Here is a 27,945-nt window from a genome sequence, read left to right as displayed (position 1 = left end):
TAGCAAAGAGAGCAACGGGTAATGCTTACCACTTAAAATACACTTTTGTTGAGGCTCTTTCAAACTTGGGATGAATGAATAGCATCTCAGGCAAGATTTATGTTTTTATTTTTATTTTCTTAGATTCATTATTGACTAATTTGGGAAATATGCCTAAATCCAAATGAATACTGTAATTTGAACTAATAAATGTAGAAAGATTTTTCCTTCTAAACACAGTTTTCCATCACAAGTTTAGTCTTAAATGTAATTTGAAAGTGGTATTTAAAGTGGCAGAAAAAAGGCTTAAAAGTCTTCAGTTTGACTTGCTTAAACCATATATACTACAGTGAGATAGTGAAAGTCAAATTTTAAAACTAGCAAGTATCAAGACACCTTCTACTGGCAGATACATTTACAGTCATTTTTTTTCACGGGCTATAAACACTGAAGACTGCAGCTGGCTATGAAAGCGCAGCATGCAGCCTCACATGATTTGAGTTTCTGGCTTTGAATTCACACTCTCTCAGCTGTTGTGTTGTCGTGGCAGAAAGTCTTAGTTTTACAGTAAACGTCTGTTGCATATAAGGGATACGTACACCAGATTAAAGTGCTTAAACAAAGCAATAAACCAGCATGTTGCCACTCAGCTGAGGAGCAGGCTGCAACGCTAACTTGCCTTCCTATGTGCAAACCATATGGAAAGCTGTGCAGGGTTGAAGCAGTGGACCTGTGAGCCAAGTGTAGCAGGTTGCATAACAAGTGCTAATTTGGTTAGCTGGAGCTGATGGCGGCTGTAATTCTCCAGCACTATGACAGCAGAGCTGTGTTAGAGAGAGAGAGAGACTCCACAGGCTTCCAGCTGGATAATACAAGCTAATAGCATAACAGGCTTTTGCAGAACAAACGCAGGCCATGGCCAGAGCTAATTGTGGTGTTCATCACAGCCTTTTGGTGACAGGCCATTGCTGCAAAGATGACAGTAAAGAGGTTAAGCAGCACTGTGGCCAAAATGCATATTATGGCTTGATTAAGTCCATTTTGATGCCCATTTGTTACTCCGATCCTATTCTCACCATCAGACTCTGGAGATAAATCATAGTCACGTAATGACAAGTTATTAAATTCAGGAAATAACTGAAAAATTTTATAAGTTGATAAATATCCTTTTGTCCACATGCAATCAAAGAGAGGTCAACACAGCTGAGCTTCTTGTGTTTTGGTTTAGCATCACATCTGTGCCTGAGAGAGAATGGTTAGATTAAGAGTAAAAGCAGATGACAGGGCTGCTTTTGAAAAACTCTTGTCATTTTTAAGAGTTACTTAAGTCATTTGTGGCTTAAGGGTAATTTTTGTGCAGTCTTAAGATGAATGGTTGAGCAGAATTTGTAATTAGTTGACATGCTAACCTCCCTGAATGACTGTGGGTGCTTTTGTTCATATTCACAAATTCGTCATATGTTTCACATAACATTAAAAGACATGGGCTGAATCTCACAGTTTCACAAGAAATTTGATGCATAATTGTGAACATTGCAAATTGCAGATGGGCTGTTTTTGCACATCTTATATGGGATTATATATTTTGGGTTACTGGCCAGGATTATCAGCCTATGCATCTAACTTGTGTAATGTGTTAGACGCATAGGCTGTATACTGTAAACCAGCTCTGAGCTCGGTGTAGCTGTGGATGTCTGTGTTACCATAGAGCTGCTTAGTAACAGAAATTAATCACAGTCAGGAAGTAGGCCGTCTCTCTGTGTGGCTCTCATTGACTTTCTGTAGCTCCCTCTCACTCTTCCCTCTCTCTATCTAACAGACACTCAGTGTGTGTGTGTGTGTGTGTGTGAATGTGTGCATGTCAGTGTGTATGTGCGTGCTTGGTTACCACAATGTCTATTATGCAAATAATTAACAGTGAAACCCTCCATTGCTAACTACAAAGTTAGGTCTTAACACAATTGCCATGACTCTGTAGGTGCAAATATGTGTTTCTTTGTTTTTGCTGGAAGCAAAGTTCAAGTCACTTTGGGGGCCCATTGTTTATTTTTTAAAACAGCCTTTAGAAATTATTTGCATGTTCTTTCCTTTGAGAAAAGGCTGTTTCCGAAAGGGAGAAAACAGTCCAGCTGGTTAATCTGTATTTTACTGGTGCTTCAGTGTGCATCTTACTGTCTTGGCTTGTTCTACTTCAGGTCCTGGGTAAAATGACCGATTATTGATAAAACTGTACCCTTTCATTGCCCCGAGTAAGTTTGCAGTGCACAAAGTGGGCTGGGTGACAGCCATGGGATTTTTCTGTCATCGTGCGTGTGCGCAGGAAGAACATTTGTGCTTGCATGTGTGCTTGTGCAATTCACAAAGGAGTTGGGTAGAGATCAGCTGTCCATCTCTCCTCCACAGACACTGACACACTCTGATGCACACACAAACTGACAAATGCACACATACGCACAGCTATCTCAGCGGTGGCAGGTGCATGTTAAAGTGCAGTGTGGTTTGAGTGTGCTGTGTCCAACTGACTGAGAATGCTGCTGCCACACGCACACACACAACACACACACACACACACACACACACACACACACACACTAAGTAACAGTGAACAAATCGGGGGGAAGAGCCAGCAGATGTTTCAGATTTGGCCACTGACCAAAAAAACTAACTTCTTCTTTTTAGTACTTTTCATTTGGTGTTCTTGATTACAGTAACTACACACACACACACACACACACACACACACACACACACACACACACACACACACCACAAGCGTGCAACACTTTACCACTGTGCTAACGATCTCGATTTGGTAGGTTTGACTCTTCCATTGTATTTTAACTTGTTAAACTTTCAAGCTGCAACATGTTGCATTATACACATCATCATGTTTTTAAAACTGGTTGGTCAACCCTGTCCATGCCCACAGTGAGATTAGCAATGCATGCGGATACCGAGTACTGATACCAGTTAAATGACTGGACTGTATTCTTTTACTACGAGGAAGCAATTGGGAATTGCTCTTTTATCTGCAAGGCAATGTCAGACTAGGCTTTGCTTTCCAGACTTTGTAAAACAAATTGTAACAGGCTTATTAAGTCTAGTAATAAATGACAAGACAACCAAGATGAATTCAATCTAAAATAAAAATAAAAAGTGTGTATGTTATTCACCTAATCTTTTTTGCACTAGTTTCATTTCAGCTCAGATTTAGAATCTTCCCTGCCCACAGCTTTCATTTCACACTTGTTTCTCCTTTCGCTGCTCTCAGTCTCGCTGTGAGTGCACCTACACACAAACACAGATGCACATGCACACATGTGTTTACATGGAGCTGACAAGAGGCAGGCGAGGTGAAATAATATTAATCAAGTTGACAAAATGTGTTATGTTAATGTATGTGAAATAAATATTTCCCAATAAGTGTTAGACTGAACATTGGAAGAGGGAGAGTGCAAGAGCAAGTGAGAGAGAGCTCTGTTAGCTCTCCTGCTAGCAAACCAGTGCATTGCTGCTGATTCATACTTTATTAAACACACAACAACATAGGCTTGAATTGCATAGATTGGCCCAGCTGTCAGCTTTTTGAGTCAGGATCAGTCTGATATTGGATCAGTACATCCCTGTGCCCGCCTCAGCCTTTATTCCTATTTTGTGACATATTCATTTCTTTGATGCTTTACATTATGTCTCTAAGGGAAAACAAGTTTCAGCTTCCTGCATCGGACGCTGAATTTGTTTAAACATAAGTACATGAATGTTCATAGCCCAAAACCTCAGTATTAGTGAAATTGTATTTATAACTTATTTACCACTATGTCAGAAGTGGAATAGAACAAAGTCACAGTAACAGTTCTTGTCAAGGACTTTTGGTAAAGATGTACAGAAAATTATGGAAAAATACTGAACGCTTGACTTCTACAGTTGGAGGATTTTGCAGGTCTGTTATGCTGTTGCATTGGACATGTCGCTTCTGTGTTGAATTCTTAGGGCACGAGGTGGTAAATCGTCACTCAAACCCACAATGTGGGGTTTTCCTTTAATTTGCCATTCCTTTTAACACTGAGGGGGGAAGAGGATGTGATTCAACACAGAGAGTATGTGATGCATAATAGTTCCTGAAAAAAATGAGTTTTTACTTGATTACAACAGATATATATGTGAGGGGGGGTGACTGAAATCCAGTAAACAGGTAGGCTCTTTCTGTCTTTCCACAGCAGCAGAACATGTGACCTACACTTTGGACTTTACACACACGCACATAGTTGTCTGCAACATGAAAATGAAAGGGCACGCTGTAAAATGGTTCTGAAATATCTGATCGTTAGGGAGGGATTTAAGTAGATTTCCACTACACTTCAGCTGTTCAAATAAAAGGAGACCAGTTGTTTCATAAAATAGGATGTTTCTTGAATATGAACCAAAGCCAGTGGGAACTCGATGAACCTGGAGCAGCACCATACTGTTCCAGGTCAACCTCACGGTGTGAAAAAGGCCTCCGAGCTCTCGGAATCTTCCTCCCAGGCAGGGTCATTGTCTGGGAAAAGCTGCAGGTTTCCTTGTTATTGTGGGCAGGAGTGCGATTTCCAGCATAACTGGTGGGTGATGATTAAGGTTAAATTCTGCTAAATGATTTTATCCTGTAAAAGACGGCAGCATATTTAGCAAGCACACACTCTTACACATTTGATCTAGGCGTGCCCTGCATATGTACTTGATGATGGGTTGACTCTTGTGGTAAAATGAAGTGATGTGTTTCACTTAAGTGTGCCTCATGCCTGGAAAGTGATAATTATTCATGCACTTTAGCAACTCAATATGATGTCTAAAAACGTTCATTCAGTGCTTACAGGAAGGTCTCATCAGTGTTTGTATTTGTATGCCTTTATTTTTTAATATTAAAGTTACATTACTAGTTTTGGGAAGTTCTCATCCATGTTTTTCTTTATGAGAAAATAACCTGGATGATGTCACTGGGGTTGTTATACCTCTGAGGCTGGAGACTAAACATTATTTTATAAACACTGGATTTTGAAAGACACATCTCCGTTTACATCTTCATAGTCACACAAATTACATTGACGTATGCTAATTTGCGTTATGAGAATGATCCAGTGTCTTAAGAGCTTTATCTGTATTAGGGATAAAAAGCTTCGCCAACTTGGCTAATGTTGCGTTGATTTTTGGCCATTTCCAGTTTCTTACAATTTTTCTCAGTTTGTGCCTAAGCTGTTCATTATACATGCAATAATTCATTGTCCACATGTCTGTATTTCTACAAACAAGATGACGTGCATACATTTTATGGTCCTTCAATCTAGGAGCCTGTTTTCAAAGTATTACATAGTAATAGACACAGTAAACGTAGTAATAAAAGGCTGAAAGAAATGTTATTAAAGAAAAAACTATTATTAAAAGACGAGCAAAGAAAAAAAGATTGTGGGATCAGCTGTCAGACACATTGCTATTTAAGAAATCTGTATCAAACACAAACCTAACATTTATCTTTGTTTTTGTTTCATGTGTCTCACAGAGATAACTGAATGATGTTGCCATATCTTTATGGATGTTTACCCATGATGCTTTGCAAATCAGGTAAGCAGACTCTTTATGTTAAGATAGTGTTTTGCTGTATTACAATAGGATGCAATACAAATATAGCATATATCAGTACACATATATGTTATATTACAATACATGCGATACAGAAAAAATTAATTCTTTTATTTAGGGATGCAGTGGAGTTCAACATGCAGATGCACAGATTCTATGAAACACTGAATTTTATTTGAGGTTTTTTTTGGTTTTTATGTTTGTTTTTGTGCTAAGGGAAGCAAATCTGTTTTAACAACACAACTGACCTGTGTTTCACCTCTTCATCACACCTTCCAACATCATTTATCCAGTGCAAAACTGGGGTGTTACATCAGATATATTGACCACTGACCAAGTTAAATTCCAACTTACTTGCCAATATACTGACATTAGCAGTGATGATATTGGCCAGTGACAATGGTAGACCAGTGTACTGTAACAGCACTCTTGTTTGATTTTCTATAACCAAATATAATTAAATTGTGTTTTGCATGGCCAAATATTAGTGCCATGGCATCAGGAAAAGTACATTTGCAGGAGAAGTTCAAAGGTCATTCCTCAGTCAGTGTATTTGTGATGGATTTCAAATCCTTTAAGATTCGGTTCAAGTTTATTCGGTGTGCTACACATGTACCCTTCAACCGGACTTAAGGGTACTTTCACAGCACTATAACAGGACTACTCATCCACGTTTGCAGCTGTGCACGTCAGAGTATAATCGCCTTCTAACACGGCAACTTGCAGAGTAGAAAATGCAAAAAAGAAAACAAAAAACCCCAAAGTTTTCAGTTTCACAGCACTCATCATTCTGCCACTGTGAGCTTCAACTTTAAGCTTTGAGAAAAAAAACAACCATTTGAACATTTGGTTGGGATAATAAGAACTTAAAACATGAAACTAAACCAAAAGCAGCATCACTGGATCAAAGGTAAGGAACACCGTCAGACATTATTTACAGCAGTTCATAGAAACCACAACAGCTCATAAAGCAAAACAGGGACATCCTGACATAAGAACATGGAAAGTGAAAACACAGAAGGATGCGTGTGTTTTAAGCGAGGGTGACAGTTAACCTAGTAATTTTCGTGTGAGTATGTGGTAGCTGTATGTGTGCATAAAGCTCTTAGAGCTTTAGCTAATTTGTAAAATTACCTCTTAGTGTGTGTTTGTCTCTTTTTTCTCTGACTCATTTCACTTGTGTGTGTGTGTGTGTGCGTTTGCCATCTCCCTTCATGTAGGGCTTATTATACAAGCAGGGACAATGCTTATTATGCAAGTGCTGAATGTAATAGTCTTTCTCTGTCACTCACTGGCTTCACTGTTTCTGACAGACATCTCTTTCTGCTTCAGTTTTGAAAGTTGTGCGCAAGTTTGAATAATAGAAAATGTATGTATGTATTTATTTTTTTGTTCTTCTTGTTCGCGAAAAATTGACGAAAATATTCAGGCATCCGTAAATGAATTTGCATTAAATTATATTATTAATTCCCATCGTAGCATTTCTGATTCTAACAGCACTGACATTTCTCATTTTGCCTAATATTTGCACTTTTTTGAACATCTGCATGTAAGAATTGTGAGTTTGTGAAAAGTGTTGTAACTAGTGATAAAGTAACACATTTTGTACTTTGACTGTTTTGTAACAAATGTCATAGACGGTAATGATTAGTGTATTTTTTAAAATAATAAAAGCCCTCCAGAATTACAGAACAATAGGCCATGTAAATCATCCAGTGCCTAGAACGATTGTGAGCGAGAGGAGGGAGGAGTGTGTTCCTGTGTTGTGGGAGGAGACAGGGAGGAGTGTGTGTATATGTGTGTGTGTCTACGTGATGGGGGGAGGGGAAAACAAGAGAGAGAGAGAGAGAGCAAGGGGGAGGGAGGGAGTGAGAGAGAGAGGATTTGCGGCATGTAGTTTGTCAGCTGTCATTAGAGGCAGATGACACACACATACACACACACACACACACACACACAGGAATAATCTCACAGAGAAGCGAGGGGAAATACAAAACGAGTGTATGGTTGTGCGTGTGTGTGTGTGTGTATGCTGTGAAAACCAGTGTGTTTGCCCGGCCGGCATGGGATGTTTAGCCGGCTCTGGACCTGTTATGGACTGTTTTAACCAAAGCAAAGGTAAGCAACGCTCAGACTCTGATCTGCTTCGTTCTGTTTCATGCTGACAGCAGATTAAAAGGCAAAGTCTATAAGGTTGGTTGACACACTATATTTAAGAAGAACACACTCTTTTTTTTTCCATATATCTCAGCTGATGACATAGTTAAACAGAAGCAATGTTTAGCAGTGTCGTCAGCTACTTCTTGTTAACTTGAATCAATCAGAAGTTATGTCCCGCTTTAAAGCACCTGTCAGTCACTCGTGCTTTGATTGGAGATATCTGAGCTAATGTTTATTTAATGTGAATGACAGAAATGAACTTTATATTGTATTATCCCTATGTTTCTTTATTAGCCAACAGTGATGAGTTCTGATGCTCACAGTAGGTGTGACTATCCTAGTCATACTTGGACTTTGAGCTGTCATGTATTGTTGTTGTGGTTTTGACACAGTGTGTGCGAGCGTGTGTGCTTGCGTGTGTGTGCATGTTGCAATGGGAGTGGTTATGAATGACTGGCCACACACGCAGAGTGCACAGTCAGCAGGCCCGAAGCTGCTCTGTCACCTGAGGTCTAACCAGCCAACTGTTTACTCAGTTTTCTGCGCTTCAATAACAACTGTTGGTAAAACTCACCCAGAAAGCAGCAGGTTGGCTGAGTGTAAAATTCACAGGTTCGTGAAGTCGCTTTGCAAATGCACAGTTTCGTAATGACAAGCTTGCAGTTAAAGGGAAAAAAAGGGGTGGACTTGTTAATATTCTTAGCTAGTGAGGTGTCAGTTCAGTTTTAATCATTTTAACTAATTCCCAACTGCAGTTTTTACACAGGATATTAAATTTCAGTAGAGGAACACTGAAATAATGTACCAGAATGTTTCGTTTCCAAGTGAGCACAGCGATCCACGTTTGAAAAATCCATGACTGCTTTTCTCACAAAGGCACACATACCAGCGCCAAACTTGAGCAATCTTAGAGGTTAAACTTTGAAAGACAACTTTCTGAAGCACAATGCAAACAACTGCCGTTTCATGGGGTCACTGGGCTGTGACTGCATGTTAATTTTCACACAGACACTAGCTGCTTCTGCTGATAAGTCACTCAGGGAGCTGAAGGTGGAGTTTGACCTCTGGGCCAGTAGAACAACATGAAGCTCCTCTGCTATCTCTATCTAGGTGTTTTTGCTTTCACTTTGTGTGGCTTTTTTTTTTTTTTTTTAAAGTTGCCTACCTCACCGGTGAATTCGTCTAATTATGTCTGATATGAGCTGTGGTGTCTTCCCGTTAATCAGTATGTCATAAAAAGTGATTTACTGCTAACTGCAAAGAAAGCAGCATTTGATTCCATCACACAGTGTTTAGTGATGACTTTGCTTCTGCCACAATTATCTGCTGTTTAAAAGTGGTAAGGTTTGTCTTGAATTCTGCATATGTTGTACAATGAAGAGGGACCACATCACTCCAGACCTGGGAACACTGTACTGGCTCCCTGTATCTCTCAGAATTGATTTTTTTTAAAGTCACCTTGCTCAAAGGCTTAGGACCAGCCACTGCCTTGTGTCCTTTCTACTGCTGGGTACCCAAAATCACACCAAAAATGAGAACTGGAGATGCTGCCTCGTTTTCAGCTAATATCCTACTTAATGATATTAGTGATTTAAACATTTAAACACCCCTTAAAAGCAGGGCTTCTCCTGTCACAAACTGTTATGACACAGTGCCTTTGTGTGTTGTGTAATCGTTATCGTTACTTGTTTGCTCTTTCATCAAACCTGCATCCTCATTTTTTTAGTGCCACACATGTTGCATGAAAGGTGCTGTACAACCAAAGCAGTATTACCCTACAGTATACTGTCAGATCAAAAGAGCTTTGAATGGCTTTTCAGAAGAGTTTCAAACCACCGGCCCTGTACTGTGAACTTGAAACTTGAGCTGAGAAGAGTCCAGATTTGTCCACCGCATGATGACATAAAACAATCACTTTGTTTCTGTCTGTGTCTCGACAAGCGCCACTCTTATATTTTGTGTTTGTTTTTCATGCATGTAGGATGATTCTGCACATTAAAGGAACATAAGTTCTCCTTTGGTGTCTTTCCTAAACTGCAGTGCCGAGGCGGCCCCGATGTTTTTGTTCTGTGCTGTTAAGCAGCCGCTCAGTTTCAGTGTTTACAGCAGAAACTCTTTTGTGTGTGTGTGTGTGTGTGTGTGTGTGTGTGTGTGTGTGTGTGTGTGTGTGTGAGATTATCATCATGTTTGTCCATGTAGAAGCATGGCGTTCTTGTTTGTGTTTTTGTGTGCGTGTGCATTAGTGTGTGTGTGCGTATGCGTGTGTATGCACTCACAATTGAGTTAGCATCCGGGCAGGCATGTTCAATGTTATTGATTCCTGTCTATAATCGATCACGCTCTCACATTACATGAAGCTGCACATGCCGAGTAATGAGCAGCTGCTGGCTATCTAGCCAGCTAACAAGCCATCTGTGAACAGTTTATTTAGAGTTATTATTTTTAATGTCCCTCCATTTTGATGCTATGATAATTACTCTGGCGTTTCTGCACTGCACTTGCATCAGATCATCTTTCACTCAGCTGATTTTCTTGGATTTCTGTCAATACAGTTGAGTTTCTGCTTGTTTTGCCTCTTGTTCCCTTTTCTAACTTTGGGAGAATTATAGAGACAGAGATGTGCAGATAATTTACTATTAAACTCTAGTTCAAATTAAAATGATCATTCTAATTGTAATCTATTAGTAACAACAAGATTTTTCTCAAGTTGATGTGATGTGATGACGTTGAAGATGGTTAAAAAAAAAAAAAAAGGGAACAGAAAGAAGACAGAATAACTGAGCTAAGGTGGCTGAGCTATGGTGGTGGGGGTGATTATTTAGACAAAAAAAGGAGTGCTGGTTGAAGTGAGCCAGTTTGTACAGCTTGGTTTTTACAGGGACTCACTTCTCAGCACACAGAAAGGCATTTGCTTTTCATTCCAACACAACAGCGTCAAAAAGTCTTTGGAAACTTTGACACTTCAATAAAAGAAGGTCTGGGCAACCAGGTGGCAAGAGAGGTAACTGTGACCAAAGGTTTGAAACAGGCTTGATTGCCTGAGAAACTCCTGTGTGTTCAGGTGGAAAACTGGCTGTAGGGATAGATGTATACTCGTGTCAAATTTGCATCCACCACATGGGCGTAATGGATACACTGGAAAGAAACAACACTGTGAAAGCTGAAGTGGAAGTCAGAATGTGCAACCCTCTCAAAGCCTTTCATAGTGTTTTTTCCTCTTGTTCTTGAGGTGCAGCATCTGTTCTGGGATTTCAAATCTTTGATGTACAGATTTTTGATGTTAAAAGAAGAAAAAGAAGAATTACAAAAAGAAAACAAAAGAGAAAATTTCATAATATTTCAATTTCTTGTTCCCTTTCATGAGGAAATATTTTGCAAGAGGTCAATTAGCTTCCTAAAGCTATACCAACAAACTATCATATTTATTGAATTAAACGAAAGATTTACTGACTTGTTAGAGCTGTGAAGACGATGCTGTTGGATGATTTAGATTTGGTCTTCCAACAGGATGTTGATTGAGGTGTAGGATAGTATTATGACCTAAATTGTTTGAACAGCTCTTTAGCTATATCCATGTGTGTCGTAATGTTAGCTATGCTATGGACAATCCAATTAAGCTGAAAGGCTTGATATAAGCAGGAAATAAAAAAGCTCATCTTAAATAAGGCTTAGTGTGACATCTGTATCAAATATACATATGTCACATATAGAGAACTGACCATTTACACTGTATTGTTATCACTATATCCCAGATATGGGAAGTAAATTAGTAGAAGCAGAAGAAATGTGTATCTAGAGCAGAGAGGATTTCTTGCTACCAGGTGATATCCTGTGTGTGGCAGATTTATGATTCCACGTTGGTGTGTGATTCTGTAGATTTCTGGCTACATCACTGGCTCTCAAACTGTAAACAGCAGCAGGTGGAGCACAGGGGAAAAACATGCAGTTAAACTAAATTTGCTGAATATGATTTATGTTGAGGAAACAAACAAAACAGAGTTTGTTTAATCATTAATCATTACTTGACTGAAATTTAACATCAATCTAATTAGGTTTGTTTTCTTTTAATTTGTTGACACACATTATGGTTTTTTTTCATATGGTCTTATGCTCTCAAATGCTTCTTTTTTGAGAGGTTAGTGGAGCAAGAAAAGGAATGACAACAGAGTTTAACACACAAAGGTGCAACAAGCAAGAAAGATGGACAGTTTATATAGTTTTTTGACATTTAGTTTCATTACACTACAGAGACATTTGTGTATATTATGACTTCAGTCTACACTGCAACAAAGCTAATGACCAACAAAAGAACAAACATGAACAAGAATAGCCCACATAACCGGTTATTCCATGTATCATGGCCATTTCCCTAAGTGACAGCAGTATGTGTGCATCTGCAAAGCTCAGGAGAGCACCTGTGTGTTGTCATGCTTAAGCCGTGTTGTAGAATCTATCCTTTTTGGCACATATGTATAGTCTAACTGGTAACTGGTGTTAGTGCTGATTTGTGTTAGCTCAGTTAAACAGCCTACTGGAAAGTCTAATATTGTTTGAATATTTGCTGACTCGGCTCCAACGAGCCTCAGGCGTCAAAAAAGAAAGCAGCCGTACCAGTTCATCCACTGCTGTCTTTCTCTTTGTGGCGCCTTTGTCTAGTAAATCAAAAGCTATTTGGTAATTTAAGGTAGTGGTTACTTGAAATGACTAAATAGTTATTGAAAGCAAATATTGTACCTACTCAGAGAAATAAAGCTAGATATGCACAATACAAATTGTCACCAGTAACCGGTGAAGAGCCAACCATAAAGCCACCTGCTCAGAGCAGCATCACCGTGGCACCAAACAGCCGAGATGTACATAAAGAGATTGGACTTGTTGACGTGGACACGCCAACACATACAGAGCCACATACACGAACACGCTCACTGTGCATATGTCGCAGGCCTTTCAGTGTGGGAGAAGCTAGTGTTCTTAATCCAGCTACAGCAGGGTATTAAATCTACTTTATGTTTGTGGGTTTTCTGGCTTTTAGACAGCAGCCTTAACAGCTTACAGACACCAAAGGGAGGAGGGTCCTTACTACCAATTACCTCTGTCAAGCCCACTGGTGTCTGAGTGCTAAATTGATCCTGATTTTTATCATTTAGTTCTTTGTTTTTGCACTAGAAGTAGTAGGGAAACAAGGCACTGAAGTACTAGTCTTCTATTATAGTGGACTATACTGCATTTGTAGCTGTGACTCCTCTTCACAGTTTGCATTCATAAAAATAATTATTCGGTTTTATTTTTTTCATTTCTAGAGGTTTGAAAATAAAATGTAATATTGACCTGCAAGGAATAAAAAGTAAATTCAATTCAGTTTTATGTAACACCAAATCAGAACGACATTGGCTCAAGGCATTTTTATATTGTGAGGTAAAGACCCTACAATAATACAGAGAAAACAGAGAAAACCCCAACAATCATTTGACTCCTTTAAGCAAGCACTTTGGTGACAGTGGGAAGGAAAAACTCCCTTTTAACAGGAAGAAACCTCCGGCAGAACCAGGCTCAGGGACAGGTGGCCATGTGCTGCAACTAGTTGGGGTGAAGGGAGGAAGACAGGATGAAGACACGCTGTGGAAGAGAGCCAGAGATGAATAATAACTAATGATTAAATGCAGAGTGGTGAATAAACACATAGTGAGTTAAAAAGAAACACTCGGTCCATCATGGGAAGCCCCCAGCACCCTAGACCTACTGCAGCGTAACTAAGGGAGGATTCAGGGTCAAAAGTTTGTCAAAAGTCTTAAATATTATCCTTTGTTACCAACCCTTTTGAAGGTGTACTATAAGAGAGAGTATAATAACTACTAATAGTACTACCTACCATGCTTATATGCTTCGCAAATGTATGAAATTACACACATATATGTTAATTATTCATCCTTGAGGTGACTCTTGTTGTGTTTTGGCAGTTTATACATGAAATGAATCGAATCCAGATGGATTAATGTGTCTGGGAGGAGTCGGGAAACAGGCATGCATACTTTATGATCATTATAGTAAGATGTAAAACCTTTTCACAAAATGCAAAGATCTCCAGGAGGAGCTTCAATAGAGCAGCCACCCACGGCGAGCTGAATTGTGCGTAACATTAACTGACGGACTCAATTAATTTCTGGGGATAAAAACTCGTGACATTTGCACAGTAAATGTATTAGGACATTAAGAATAAACATGGAGGTTTTCCACTATTCCTGCAAAAAAACAAACAAAAAACCACATTAGCTTTAATTTTGTGCTGTCAGTCATTGCATAAGACTGCGTGGTCGTTGTCATTTTTTCTTTTTTTTGTTACACGCTGAAAACCTCAATTAGTCTGCACACTAAAGCCTGGGGATGACTCATTACCTTAATAACAATCCATAGTGCGTTTTACTTCCATGACAACTATCATTTGGTCAGAGTAGGTCTGTCATGCATATGGTGATTGTGCCATCCTCCTGACTTCCCAGCCATTCCCTGCTGAACAACAGGTCTTGTAATTATCTCTAATTTACAGTAGTAACAGATTTTCCATTTTCCATTTACCCAGTGTGCTACTTTTGTTTACTTCTAAATGGAAGTCGGGTGTGCTATCTCTCATCTTTTTTTCTTCCCACCTGATTTCCATGTGGTTGCAATCCAACACCTACATGCTCTATACCTCTGTTGCACAGTGGGAATTATGGGGAAATTCCTGGAAAGCTGAAGGCCGTAAAGGTAGTTTGTATTAACTAAATGATAATGCCCCTGATCCACTCATCTGATTGCAGACATAGAGATTTAAACCCAGTGTTTTGTTCAAACTAAAGAGAGACTACAGATGTGTTCGTTTCCTCTTCTGTAAAAATAAGTAAGGGAAGTAAACAACAAAAACACATAAGTGAAAGCCTCACCCTGCACTCACCTCTGTAACCCCCATCCCCACAAACTGAAAACAAAGAAACTGAGGAGCCGTGGTTTCTACTGGAGACAGGGTCCACTTAAGCAGGCAGTGATCAATCCTCAGCTTTAATTTCTTAATGGCTGGTTTGACCCTCTGGCCCTGGCTCTTCTCTGCTTCTCAAATTGTTTTTAAATGGCTTCACTTTGTGAAGCTCTTGGCTCCTCTGATTGCATTAGTATCGGGCTGAGCGGGGTAAAGGCTTTTGTCGCAGGCTACATTAGTGTTAATTCATTGTGTGCACATGTGTGTGTTTGTGTGTGCGTGTCTTTCTGTGTTTCTATGCCACATGTCTCTTCATATGGATGTTCTTGTGGATTTGGACATGTGTATGTACTTCAGACATTGATTGAAGTATTTTAGTGAAACTGATTGTGAGGAGTAAAGTGACTTTGTGTGTGTGTGTGTGTGTGTGTGTGTGTGTGTGTGTGTGTGTGTGTGTGTGTGTGTGTGTGCCTTTCTCTGATTGACTGAATCTTTAAGCGAGGCTTTCATCAACTTTTGAGGTTAACGTGCTGGACTCTCGTGATGACGACGTTAACTTCACCGTCTGCTGAACATAATAAGACTCTTTGTTTTGAAACTAACATCACACTTGACGTCGCTAACCTTTGTTTAATTAACTTTTAGAGAGGTGTTTCCTTTTTTTCCTACTTAATCCAAGTAAATGGATGTCTTGCACAGCTCGAGGGTGGAAGGTTAGTTTTGGTACTTGATGTTCAAGTTTAAATATCTCCAGCAATGATTGACAATCAGGTAATTAACTCACACATTGTAATTTCCTTGTTTATTAGGATGCTGATTACACTATTAGGAAAGAAGTGGGTATTGTCAAATGACTTTCTGTTCATTTGCATATGCCACACGAGAGTTGATCAACTTGGCATCAATTTGTGTTAGCAAAGTATGTTTGCAAAGCTAACTTTAAATCAGCTGCTGAGTACTGACAGGAACTAGAAAATATAAAGTTTTTCCCATATGAGCTCCTCTACACTGGCTCTGTGTTAAATCTAGAGTCAAATTTAAAACGTAAAATCATTCTCCTCACATACAAGGTCTTGAATTTTTAGGCCCCAAGACCTCATGTTACCGCACCATCCCAATAGGGCACTTTGTTCTACGACTGTTGGCTTACTTGTGGGATATTTAAAAGTAAAGTGGGAGGCAGAACCTTCAGCTTTTGGGCCACTCTTCTGTGGAACCAGCCTCACCCTGACTTCTTTTAAGATTAGACTTAAAACTATCCTTTTTGTAGTTAGGGCTGGATCACGTCACCTGGAATCTTCCCTTAGGTTTTTTTTTTTTTTTTTTTTTTTTTTTTTTTTTTTTAACCTGTCCCGTTTGGTTCTTTTGCCATCAGAATTATTGTCTAAAGGCGAAGAAAGATGCCCAACGGATTTACTTTACCAAATGGACCATCCCAGCCTTGCCGTAATGGTCCATTTGATTCAAGTTTTTATTGTTTATTTTATTTTCACTTGCTGAATACGGGACAGACTTGACTGGAGGAGAGAATGTGGAGAAAGAAAGAGGGAAAGAAAAAAACCTGAGAAGAGGGACGGGGAAAAAGGGCAAAAAACAAAAACCAACAGAATAAGCAGACAAAAAAATACATATATCGATCACCTGGATCACCTGTTGAGAAAGAAAAAAGAAAGCAAGCAGAAGAAAACGAGAGTAATAAACAAGATCACAATGATATATGAGAATATGACAGTAAATATTAAACATTATTGTGCAGCACGTGAGATCGACAGCGCACAGTGTGCTTTGAGGTAGGAGCCAAAAAGGGTGTAATTTGTGTGTGTGATCACCCGTGTGTACACCTGTGAGCATGAACGCGCTTGTTTTTAAAAGGTTCCTTCATGTAATGATCTGCTAGAGGGTGTGGGGGGCCACTGCCCCGACCTCCAGGGCATGAAGCAGGTATGGAGGAGATCAAGACTCCAGACATCCAGAGGCCCCCAGAACACAAGAGACCAAGGAAGACCAACAGAGGGGCAGCCGCGCCACTATCCCAGAAAGAGCTGAGGAGAGTCCCAGATGAGGGGTCACTCAGCAGCCGCGGAGCAGAAGCCAGGGGGGGTTGCAGTGACGTGCCCGTGAGCTCCGCCGGCAGCCAGCTGTGCCTGAGTGGCCGAGCCCCGGGCCGTGAGGCCGAGGGCACCCCATCCCCAAAGTGGCCCGAGCGAGCCCCAGGCTCCAGGCCCCAATAAGCAGCCACCAAGGAGTGAGCCGGTGGGTACCTGGGCGCCCACCCCCGGAGACAGAGAACCACCAACGCACCGATGTCTGAGGGCGTCCGCCACCGGCAGGGGAAGTGGTGGGGGGAGATGGGCCTCCAAACCTTGGAGGGCCTGAGATGTCCTCAGAGAGGTGGCGTCTGATACCCAACCTGACATATAGACACAGACAAACAGGCACACACAGATACAAACATCTATTCCCACCCTCATGCTCTCATATACAATTGCTCAACACTCACCCAACGTGGAGACAGACATAGAGAGACGCTGTACACACAATCACACTCCCCAAGCGTACTCTAAGCCCCGAGTCTAGGTACCCTTGCCCCTGGAGGGGGAAACTGCACCCAGACTCAGGTGGTGTAACCCTTTTCCCTGCGGTGGGGAGAAGCAGACCGCCCCGACTCCGCAGCAGCAGGGAGGCCCCATACACCAGACCCCAGTCGGACGGCCAACTCCTCCTCCTAGCCCCCCTGCTCCAGCAGGCCGCAGAGAACGGGGGTGTAGGAAGACTCCAAACCTCCCTCCACCCGCTCATATGTACTGTTGATGTATGTGTGTTCTAAGGTGCATTTAAAACCCAGGAGGGCATGGAGCCACCTGCCAGAGCAGCAGGTAAGCATATAGCCCCTCCTGCTAGCCCTCAATGTCTACATGTATTTAAAATTGAGAGGTGGGCAACGACGCCAGGGGTGAGGTGTACACCCTGATGGTAGTTTGGAATCCGTGTAGCGTGCCCACCTCCAAGATCCTATATGTATGTGTAATGAGAGTGTGAGTAATGTGAATGTCTAAGTTGTGGGATAAAATTGAGGCAGAGGCAGCCAGAAGGGGACAGAGGGGGGGGATGTCTCCTCTGCACCCTGGTGACACACCCCTACCCCAAGGCCCTGCATGTGTGGGTGATTGTGGTGGAGCGGGAAGAGGGAGGCCGCTGGAGATGGGGAGGGAAGGAAGGGAGGGGCAAGTGACCCCTCCCTGGGGCCAGCTCCCCCGCTGACCCCAGTAGGCACCCCCATGCTGTGCAACCCGCCAGGGAAAGGGGGCCCAGGCCCATCCGGACCGGGGCCCAGTGCAGCAGCGCCCCCCGGCCCCACAGAGCCCGGGACAATTCACCTGACCCCACCACAGAGAAAACTGCACCCACCCCCATCATCCACTCATCTTCCAGACTACACAAGACAATAGACGCCCAGGCTGAGATCTTCCTCCACCACTCCTGTATCTCCCCCTCCTGCAGAGAGAGTTCCTGAAGAGAGGAAAGCTCCTGCAAGATGTGACAACCTCCCCCACCAGTTGAAGAGCCCCCCAGGTGGCTCGATGCACCGGCGGCACCCCGCGCCAGGGCCGGGCCCCCATACACCCACCCGCCCACAACCTCGGCAACACACCAACCAGGACCCAAGCCCCTGAGGCCCGGCCAGGGCCCCAGCCCAGAGACGGAGCGCCCCCAGAACCTCACGCCCATCCCGGACCCACCCAGGGGCAGCCAGGCTACCAGGTCAGTAACCCACGTCCGTCAGCACAGACCCTCCCCTAGCCCCGCTGCACGCAGCCACGAGGAAACCGTCACCTAAGAGCCAACAGAGCCCCTAATTGGCCATGACCGCTACCCCGGGTTGAGCCCCCCAAGGAAGATGCTCCTGGGGAACCCCCCGACGCCCTAAGCCTGTCCCTACCCCCACACCAATCACAACAGTGAAGGTGGGACCAAACTATGGCCCCCCACCCCCACTAGGTGATGGAGCTGATCAAAGGAGCCCAGAGCAATTGATCTGATGTGGTGGCAGAGGCTGTATCAAGACTAATGTAATCTAATAGATAATTTCTATATTGGTTAGAATTAAGATTATTTTTATTTTTCCAGTTCATGAGGACTGTTTTCTTGGCTATGCATAGGGCAGTGAAAACCATATGGGCTATATTCTTTTCCGTAGTGACATTATCTAAGCTGCCCAACAAACATACTAAAGGAGAAGTTGGAATGTTACATTTCAGACACTTTGATAAGTCTTCACATATCTCACGCCAAAACTTCTGAACTGGTGGACAGAACCAAAGAGCGTGGATATAATTGTCCGGTGAATTGGTTTGGCAGTGTGAGCAGTTGTTGGTAGACGTAAAGCCCATCTTGAACATCCGATGACCTGTATAGTGCACTCTATGTAGTATTTTGTATTGAATTAATTGAAGACTGGGATTTCTAATTAAATGAAAGGTTTTTAAGCAAATCTGAGACCAGAAGTTTTGGTCTAAGTTAACTGATAAATCCGCTTCCCATTTTGCAATAGGAAGTGATATTGATTCATCTGTTTTAGAAAGCATTCTGTATATTTTGGATAGTAATTTGGGGGTTTTAAGAGTAAGAAATTGAACCACACTTGGTGGTGTTTGTAGTTCAACTTGACCCGGTTTAAATCTCTTTTTTACTATGGATTTAATTTGTTGATATTCTAAAAATCTTTTCTTGTTGATCCCATATTGTGTAACTAGTCTGTCAAATGAAATAAATTCTGTTCCTTCTAGTATATGTTCTAAATATTTGATTCCTTTACTACTCCAATCTGAAAAGTTTATCATATTATTGTTTTGTAATATGTCAGGGTTGTTCCAGATAGGTGTACGTTTGCATGGGATTAATGGAGACTCTGTCAACTTCAGAAACTCCCACCACGCTGTCAGAGAGGAGCTGATGTTGACGCTTTTGAAGCATTCATGTCGTTGGATGTTTGAGCTGATAAACGGTAGATCTGAAATCTCTAGATTATTGCAAAGTGCTTGTTCTACATCTAGCCAAGGTTCATCTAAGAGGGTATGTTTTTGCCATCCTGAGATAAACTGAAGCCTGTTGGCCAAGAAGTAGTGCTGAAAGTTAGGTAGTTCTAATCCTCCTTTATCCTTGGTCTTTTGTAGTGTTTTTAAGCTTATACGTGGGGGCTTATTTTTCCAAAGGAATTTGGACATATATGAATCTAGAGATCTGAACCAATCTTGCGGCGGTTTAGTTGGGATCATTGAGAATAAATAATTTATTTTTGGTAATACCATCATTTTTATAGCGGCAACCCTTCCCATGAGTGATATGGGTAGACATTTCCACCTAGCCAGATCACCTTCTACTTTCTTTAAAAGTGGGATATGGTTTAATTTAGTTAGATCTGCAAGCTTGGGAGAAACATTAATACCTAAATATTTTATATTTCCCGATTGCAGTGGAGTAGAAGAGGAATTATGGAAGGAGCAATTAATCGGAAGGACTGTAGATTTTGACCAGTTAATTGAGTAATCTGATATTCTTGCAAAAGAGTTTATCAGTTCAATCACCCCAGAGATATTGGTTTGTGAATTTTGGAGAAAGAGTAACACATCATCCGCATAAAGGCTGATTTTATGTTCCACGTTCTTGCATTTTATGCCCTTAATTACTGAATTCTGTCTAATTGCTGCTGCTAGTGGTTCGATAAAAATTGCAAACAGTGAAGGGGAGAGTGGGCATCCCTGCCTGGTGCCCCTCAGGAGACAGAAGCTGGAGGATGTCTGGTCATTTGTTCTGACACAAGCTGTTGGGGAATTATATAATATTTTTAACCAGTTGATGAAAGAAGATCCAAAACCAAATTTGTGTAAAGTTGCAAATAGAAATTTCCAGTTAACTCTGTCAAACGCTTTTTCTGCATCTAGAGAAAATATTGTAGTTTCAAGGTTTTTACTGTATGAGTAGTCTATCAAATTAAGTAATCTACGTGTATTTGTTGATGAGTGCCTACCTTTTATGAAACCAGTTTGGTCAGGATGAATTAAGAGGGGGGTTATTTTCTCTAGTCTCTTTGAGAGAGCTTTGCAAATTATTTTAAGGTCTACATTTATAAGGGATATTGGACGATAGCTTGAGGGATATACAGGGTCTTTGCCTGGTTTTAGCAGGAGATTAATGTTTGCAGAATTCATATTTGGTGGAAGTCTGCCATTTTCTTTGATTTCCAACAACGTTCTGTAAAAAACTGGTGCTAGAATCGTCCAGAATTCTTTGTAGAATTCTGCAGGAAAGCCGTCTGGACCTGGAGCCTTATTATTGGGCATATTTATCAGGGCTTCCTGGAGTTCACCTGGCGTCAGTGGCGAATCCAGTGCCATTGCTTGAGTGTCTAATAATTTTGGGAGAGTTATGTTGTCTAAAAACTGATCAATTTCCTTTTTAGATGGGTTTATTTGTGGTGAATACAACGTTTTATAGAAATCCCTGAAAATGTTGTTTATTTGTTTCGGTTCATATATTGTGTTCCCAGATGAATCTTGAACAGCACATATAGTTGTTTTTTCTTTATTTATTTTTAGCTGGTTTGCTAGAAATTGACCGGATTTATTACTATGTTCATAATTTTGTAAGCGTAGTCTTTGTACTAAGAATTTTGTTTTTTTATCAATTATCTCATTTAATTCTAGTTTTGTTTTGCGTATTTTGTTCAATGTTTCCTGATCTTGGTGGGACGCGTAGGCTTCTTCTAGTGATTTGATGGTTTTTTCTAATTCCTGAATATTTTTGTTTTCTTTTTTCTTTTTATGTGATGAGAAAGAAATTATTTTACCTCTCATCACGGCTTTCCCTGCTTCCCATAAAACAGAAGCTGATGTTCCGGGAGTGTCATTAAAGTCTAAATATGAAGTCCACTCTTTTTTAAAATATTTAATAAAGTCTTCATCTTTAAGCAGTGATGTATTAAATCTCCAGTTTTTACTTGGCGTAGTATTATTCTTGTGCATTAGTGTTAAAGATACAGGAGCATGATCGCTGACAGCTATAGGGTGAATCTCAGTGTCTGAAATGTCACTCAGCAGTGAGCTGCTGACCAAAAAATAATCCAGACGAGAGTAGGAGTGATGAACATGTGAGAAAAAAGTATATTCCTTACTGGTGGGGTGAAGGGAGCGCCATGCATCGCAAAGACCAAAGTCGCTCATATACTGTTTGATTATATTTGTGGACTGCCAATTACGCTGAGTTCCTGCTGTATTGAGCCTATCCATTTCTTCATTTAGTCCAAGGTTGAGGTCGCCTCCAAGAACAAGTGTGCCATCTAAGTGTTCAGAGAGTGCACTGAAAAAACTGTGAAAGAATGAGGGATCATCAACATTTGGACCATATACACTTACAATACATAGCTTTTTATCAAGTATAGATAGTTTAATGATTAAGAATCTGCCCTCTGAATCTATAACTGTATCGAGTACTGTGAAATTAATATTTTTATGTATTAAAATTGCTACTCCCCTTTGTCTAGAATTATAACAAGCTGAGAACACATTAGGAAACTCAGGTGTTTTAAGTTCATTCGAACCTCTAAGAGGTCTGTGGGTCTCTTGTAAAAGGACAACATCTGCCTGTAGTTTTTTGAGTTGGTTAAATATTTTTAACCTCTTTTCTCTGGAGCCAGCTCCATTTACATTCCATGTAACGAATCTCAGTGCACCCATAGATGTCTGTGTATAACTAGGGGTGTATGCTGTGTGTGTCGCTTAGACAGGTGGAGAGAATACATCACTTGTTCATAAATAAAGAGAGGGAGAGAGAGAAAAAGTGTGTGGCGAGATGCTCCCTGAGTCTGACTATGTGTTTGCATATTTACTAAGATGAGTACGCTTGGCTTAAATGTGTGTATCCTATACAACTGTGTGCGCTGTCTGAGTGATGTAAATGTGCTGCCGTTGAGCGCATGACTGTGCGTGATCGTGCTGTGCGTATGTGTCGAAATAAAGGATGTTGTTTGTGGATGAGTGTGGAAGCAGGTGATCGAAGCAGTGAAAGAAAGAAAAAAGAAAGAAACCAAGGACAAGGGTGAGCAGCATAAAAACAAGAGGGGAAAAGGAGAGAAGAAAAAACAAGAAGAGAGAAAAAAAAAAAAAAAGAAAAACCGGAAACATTCTAATCAAACCATTGACGGAGAGTGATGGTGTTAATACTGCTATGATATCACACCTAAGATGCGATTTGATACTGGTAAGTTAAACAGATGTTAATGCAAGTTAGTGTGAGTGGATGGGGAAAGGGTGTAGCGGATTCTTATCTGGTGTGAAGTTAATACAGCCACGGAGTGATGTCGGGGTCGCGGTGGAGCTGTCCGTCCACGTACAGCCGGTCCACAGCGATGACAGCGCGGGAGCCCTTCTGGATGAAGCCACGTCGGATTGGGAAGAGGACCCTGCGTCGTTCCAGGATCTCTTTGGGGAACTGGTCGTTCACGCTGAAGTCCGTTCCTTTTAATTCCCTGCCGCGGCTTTTCACATGTTCCTTTTGTTTGAAGTGGCCGAATTTGGCCACGATAGGACGTGGTCTCCCGGCCGTAGCCCGAATGGGGCCGAGGCGATGCACCCTATCGAAGACGATGTTCTTCACCGTGTCCTCCGGCAGCTTCAGGTGGTTTTTGATGAAGCTTTTTACCGTGGCCTCCGCGTCCTCTCCAGCGGCTTCTGGAATACCAGAAAATACCAGGTTATCACGCATGCTACGAGCTTGTAGATCAATAACTGTTTCTTTTATTTTTTTATTTTCTCTATTGAGCTGGGTAACATTTTCTGTGAGACATTTCACCGACTCCCTTAGCGTGGCATTTTCAGCAGCGAGCGTTTCCACCTGCTGCTGGCTGAACTCCAGGGATTCTCGCAAGCATTTAAATTCCCGGTGAAGAATCTCCACCAAGGACAGCCTTGCGTCGAAGCTGGACAATCGCTTGTCGATTGACTCCAGTATGTCGGCAATATCTTTGCCGGCTGGCGATGTTGTGCCGGGGGAATCTGCCGGGCGAAGTCTTTTCGACGATGGCGTCTCAGATTTGGCCGGGGAAGATGCACTCTGGGCCTTCTTCATCACGAGATCCTGAAAGCACTGATCAATGTAATCTTGGAGAGCCTCTAAACTCTCCCCGTTGTTCTCCAGGGTGTTGGAGATTATTAAGACAAATATTGTTAGTTATAAGACAATTGATAAGTGTATTTGGTAATACTGAAGCTTAAAGGAATTTGTACAAATCTAAACTACCATTTGCTTAATTTTCCGCCAAAATCTCCGGCGTCTGACGTCAGTTACAACATGAGTCGCTTACCTTGTCCGTCACTTCCGTCACTTACCTCTCACTTACCTCTTCTTCTTTTTTTTCCCTTAGGTTTTCTGCAATAGGCCTGGGCTGCTGGGGGCTTCCCATGATGCACTGTGTGTTTCTTCTTCACTCACCTTTTTTCACTCTGAGTTTATAAACCACAGAGTATTTATTCATCAGGTATTATTAATCTCTGGTTCCATCTGGTCATGGCAGATGTCTGCCACTCCCAGCGCCTGGTTCTGCTGCAGGTTCATCCTGTTAAAAGGGAGTTCTTCCTTCCCCCTCCCACTGTCGCCAAGTGCTGGCTAATAGGGGGTGATCTGATTGTTGGGTTTTTTAAGGTGACTATTGTGATTTGGCTTTATATAAATGAAAGTGAGTTGAAAATGAAGACCTATAACACTGAAAAGGGAGCAAAGATGCCATTGATACTATAGAGAGCAAATAAACTATCTTCCATCAAACAACAGATGCAACGAAAGCAAAAAAAAAAAAAAGTACTTGACCCCCAATTCATTAATTTAATGATGTAAGTCAGCAGGAGCCAAAATGGGTAATAGATTTTCTTTGAACTGCTTCATGTTCAGAAAAGATATCAAAAAGCTGCTTTGACTCGGAAGGCAGCACAAAATTTCAAATTCCTGTTTTGTTTGTTAGACTCTTTGCTTTCTCATGGTTGGCCTGACCAAAAAAGCAACATTTAACACAGTAGTCTAAGTTATATTTTTAACTTACTGGCTACCAGACATGACGCATGTTCTCAGTCTAATGCCTGTGTATGGGAAGGCATTAGAAAGGGTAATTACGGTGGCCAAGTGGACAGAGATGTTTGTCTCTCACCATGACCCTCATCACTGCTGAAATCTTCTGTATTTCACGTAAACTTGCTCTTTTATGAATGACTATATTCTAGTGATCAGTCAGCAACCATCATCCGCCATTAAGTGTCATCATGTAAACTACAGTAGGGACACTAATGTCGTTCTATTTTTAATAACTTTTTGGCGTACATGTGTGTTTCTTCCTCCACATTTATACAAATCATAGGACGGCTAAGGATCCACAGCTCTGGTGGTGCTTGTAGCCTAATAACAGGACAGTCGCATGGTCACAGTGCTAGCACACTGATATTTAGCAGGTACAATGCTATATGTAGTTGCATATGCATGTTGGTAGTAGTAGATGGAAGAGTAATTACAAAGTAATTACAAAACAGCAGTTGAACGGTCCGAAGGAACTGCTGGTGTAGCTGGAGGGAAAGTCTGGCCATAAACAAAGTCATTATAATCAATCCTTTTGAGACAAATTCATTCAGTGGTTGTCAAGATGGCAGTGCCACTGTCAGACAGGCATTTTATTCCTAAAGCCAGCCTGCTAGCTTTTCTAAAAATTGCCTGATGGCAAGAAAAGGTGATAGCTAGCTGAATCACGATGATAACAGCTCATTAACAAGGGCTCTCTTTGCATTGTGGGAACTATCACCACATCCACAGCCAAAGACACCACTTGGCAAAAAGTGGTGTCTTTGGCTGGGTTTTTTTTTAAAAAAAATTACTTTTTTTTTAAAATCACATTATTGATAATTTTCTGCTTTCTTGGTGTAATAGGGATATATTTTCCTCCTTCCTCAAGCCTGCTAATTCAGAACAGCAGATGCTCCTCCTTCTATTTTCTTCCTCCTGTTACCCCATCCATTTCCACTTGTATTATTTTGCAACACTTACACTTGCCAGCTTGAAGACTGTGTGAGAAAATGTTTCTGCAGGCCCTTATTTATTTCTTCCCTTATAGGTTTCTTTCTTTTTGTCTCTCTTTACTCTCCATCTCCCTCCCTGTTGTTTTTCTTTCCTTTATCCCTCTATCCTGCCTTTATCTGCACAGTATCAGCCCCACTGACGGCCTGTTATGTAATAGTCAGGTGATGGGCTGGCCCGTTGAAAGGCCTTAAAGCCCGACTGTCCTAACAGACACTGCCCCTGCTCCTGCTTGTAACTGTTGGAGTCTGTCTCATCTGCAAATGATTGTTAAAGATAACAGATGTTTGTCACATCTATTCTGTCAATTTGTAATCAGTATGTCCTTTTTATTACCTCAACTCCAAACCTGTGTTATATTAACAAAAAAGGACACACCAATCCTTTGAAAGGCCTGAACCTGAAGCAATTTTTAACTGTTTCTTGAAAAACAGAACTAAGCGCCAGATAGCTACCATAACACACATCTGCAATTTGAGTAATTTAAAGTAAAACTGAGGGAGAAATCAGAGAGTTGACCATGTTAGACCAACAAGGGTTTTGTAAGCAGTGTTTTGTAGGTCTAGCCACATGAGGTGACCATATGGTGTAACTTTCCCTGCCAAGAAGTGTTTAATTTAAATGCCTTTCCACCTGTCTATACTTTTCTTCTTTTCGGTCTTACCCAATTCTTTCAAGATGGCAAAAATATTCTTTAAACAACTTGGCTGTCGTCATTATGACTGCTACTGAATGCCTTTGACTCAAACACCATAAATGTTCATGTAAGAACAGTGTTAATGCCTACATGAATTAGCTGTTTCTAACTGAAGTAATTATTGACACCTACTGTATTCCCACTGGGCCTCCCACATTGCCTGCGGGCACTTTACAATAGCACATTGTGTTCGGGAGTCACGAGCGCACTCCCTCATTATACAAAATGCAGTGTGTGTACATCTTTAGCGCATTAACTTTTGCCTATAAATAATGAAGTGAAATTCATCAAGGAGTGAGACGAGCACTCTTCACCATCAGTTTTTAAGGATTTAGTGTCCACGGTGCTCAGCTGCACTTGTGCTGCTTCAATCTGGCGCATCGAGGTTATGTCTTTGTTTATTGAGATTTACTGTAAACACTTTGGATACGTTTGAAATCATGAACACATAAATGTCCAAAAGACTCTATAGTTTTTCAGGCTTGTACTCTTGCTGTGAGAATGTAAATATTATGACAGGCAGCTCCAGTAACTGATCTACATTTGTATTGCTTAAACAGGTCTGTGGTTATTATACTGTTGTACCTTTATATTTGATAGTTGCTGTTTATGCCAAAACATGTAACTTATGTTTTATTTTATGGTGATTTTAAATGAAGTGAAGCCTTCAAGCCACAGTGCTCCAGGCAGGCAGCTCCATCTGCACCACTACATGCACTCATAACGTGTCTCACATTCCTCGTGTCATATGGAGAGCATACTCGGTCTAAATTCTCATCCCATCCTTCTTCAATTCCTCAATAACCCCAGCATCCACCTGTACACTCCAGAGGGCTATATGTACGCATTATTTGCCAATTTTATATGTAACAAAAAGCACGCTAAACACCAAACTCTAACTACAATCTGCACGGGTTTGCTTTTCTGCCTCCAGGTGCTGATATCTGCTGAAGATGAGTAGTGGGAGGGGGGACACCCCAGAGCCCCCTAGAGGGGGAGACTCTCTGAAGAGGAAGGACTGTCAGTCAGACCTCCTGGGGCCCAGGTAAAACCTTTATCCACCACACACAGCCTCATGATACACTGTAATACATAAATGATAATAACAATTAATCAGAACTAAAGCCTTATTACTTCCTTATAGAACACTTGATTATTAATTATATAGCTACTCATTTTGGTTGGTTAGATTTTTGTCACATTATTAAATAAATAAGTAAGTAGTTATAAATGGCATGATAGTTTATGGCTCATTAAGAAGAAAAGGGAGTGATTAATGTGGGTCACTATAGAAAAATGCTGCTGCAGCATCTTTGTATACACCAAGTTGACTGAATGAACTGTTGTTTGATGGTACGCTGCAGACTGTGCGCTAAGGCTATAATGAGGACACGTTGATGTTGCGTCGGAGGTTGCGAACTTAATTTTACTAAGT

At 41.2% G+C, this 27,945-nt stretch overlaps 1 protein-coding gene across 4 annotated transcripts in view; it reads left to right on the top strand.

Annotated features, from left to right (window-relative positions):
- LOC134617671 (nuclear receptor coactivator 2-like) overlaps positions 1 to 27,945 on the top strand; it is a 59,090-nt gene that overhangs the window by 7,730 nt on the left and 23,415 nt on the right. For 3 of the 4 annotated variants that reach the window (XM_063463015.1, XM_063463016.1, XM_063463013.1), the window contains exons 2-3: positions 5,513 to 5,574; positions 27,445 to 27,555. In XM_063463015.1, the coding sequence (XP_063319085.1) occupies positions 27,464 to 27,555 (92 nt within the window). In that variant the 5' untranslated portion in view covers positions 5,513 to 5,574; positions 27,445 to 27,463. Of the gene's footprint in view, positions 1 to 5,512; positions 5,575 to 7,498; positions 7,711 to 27,444; positions 27,556 to 27,945 lie in introns of those variants that run through there. The other variant, XM_063463014.1, reaches the window with a different exon arrangement.

This window comes from Pelmatolapia mariae, linkage group LG18 (genome assembly GCF_036321145.2).
Source record: "Pelmatolapia mariae isolate MD_Pm_ZW linkage group LG18, Pm_UMD_F_2, whole genome shotgun sequence".
NCBI lineage: Eukaryota > Metazoa > Chordata > Actinopteri > Cichliformes > Cichlidae > Pelmatolapia > Pelmatolapia mariae.
This window is presented reverse-complemented; position numbering and strand designations above follow the sequence as displayed.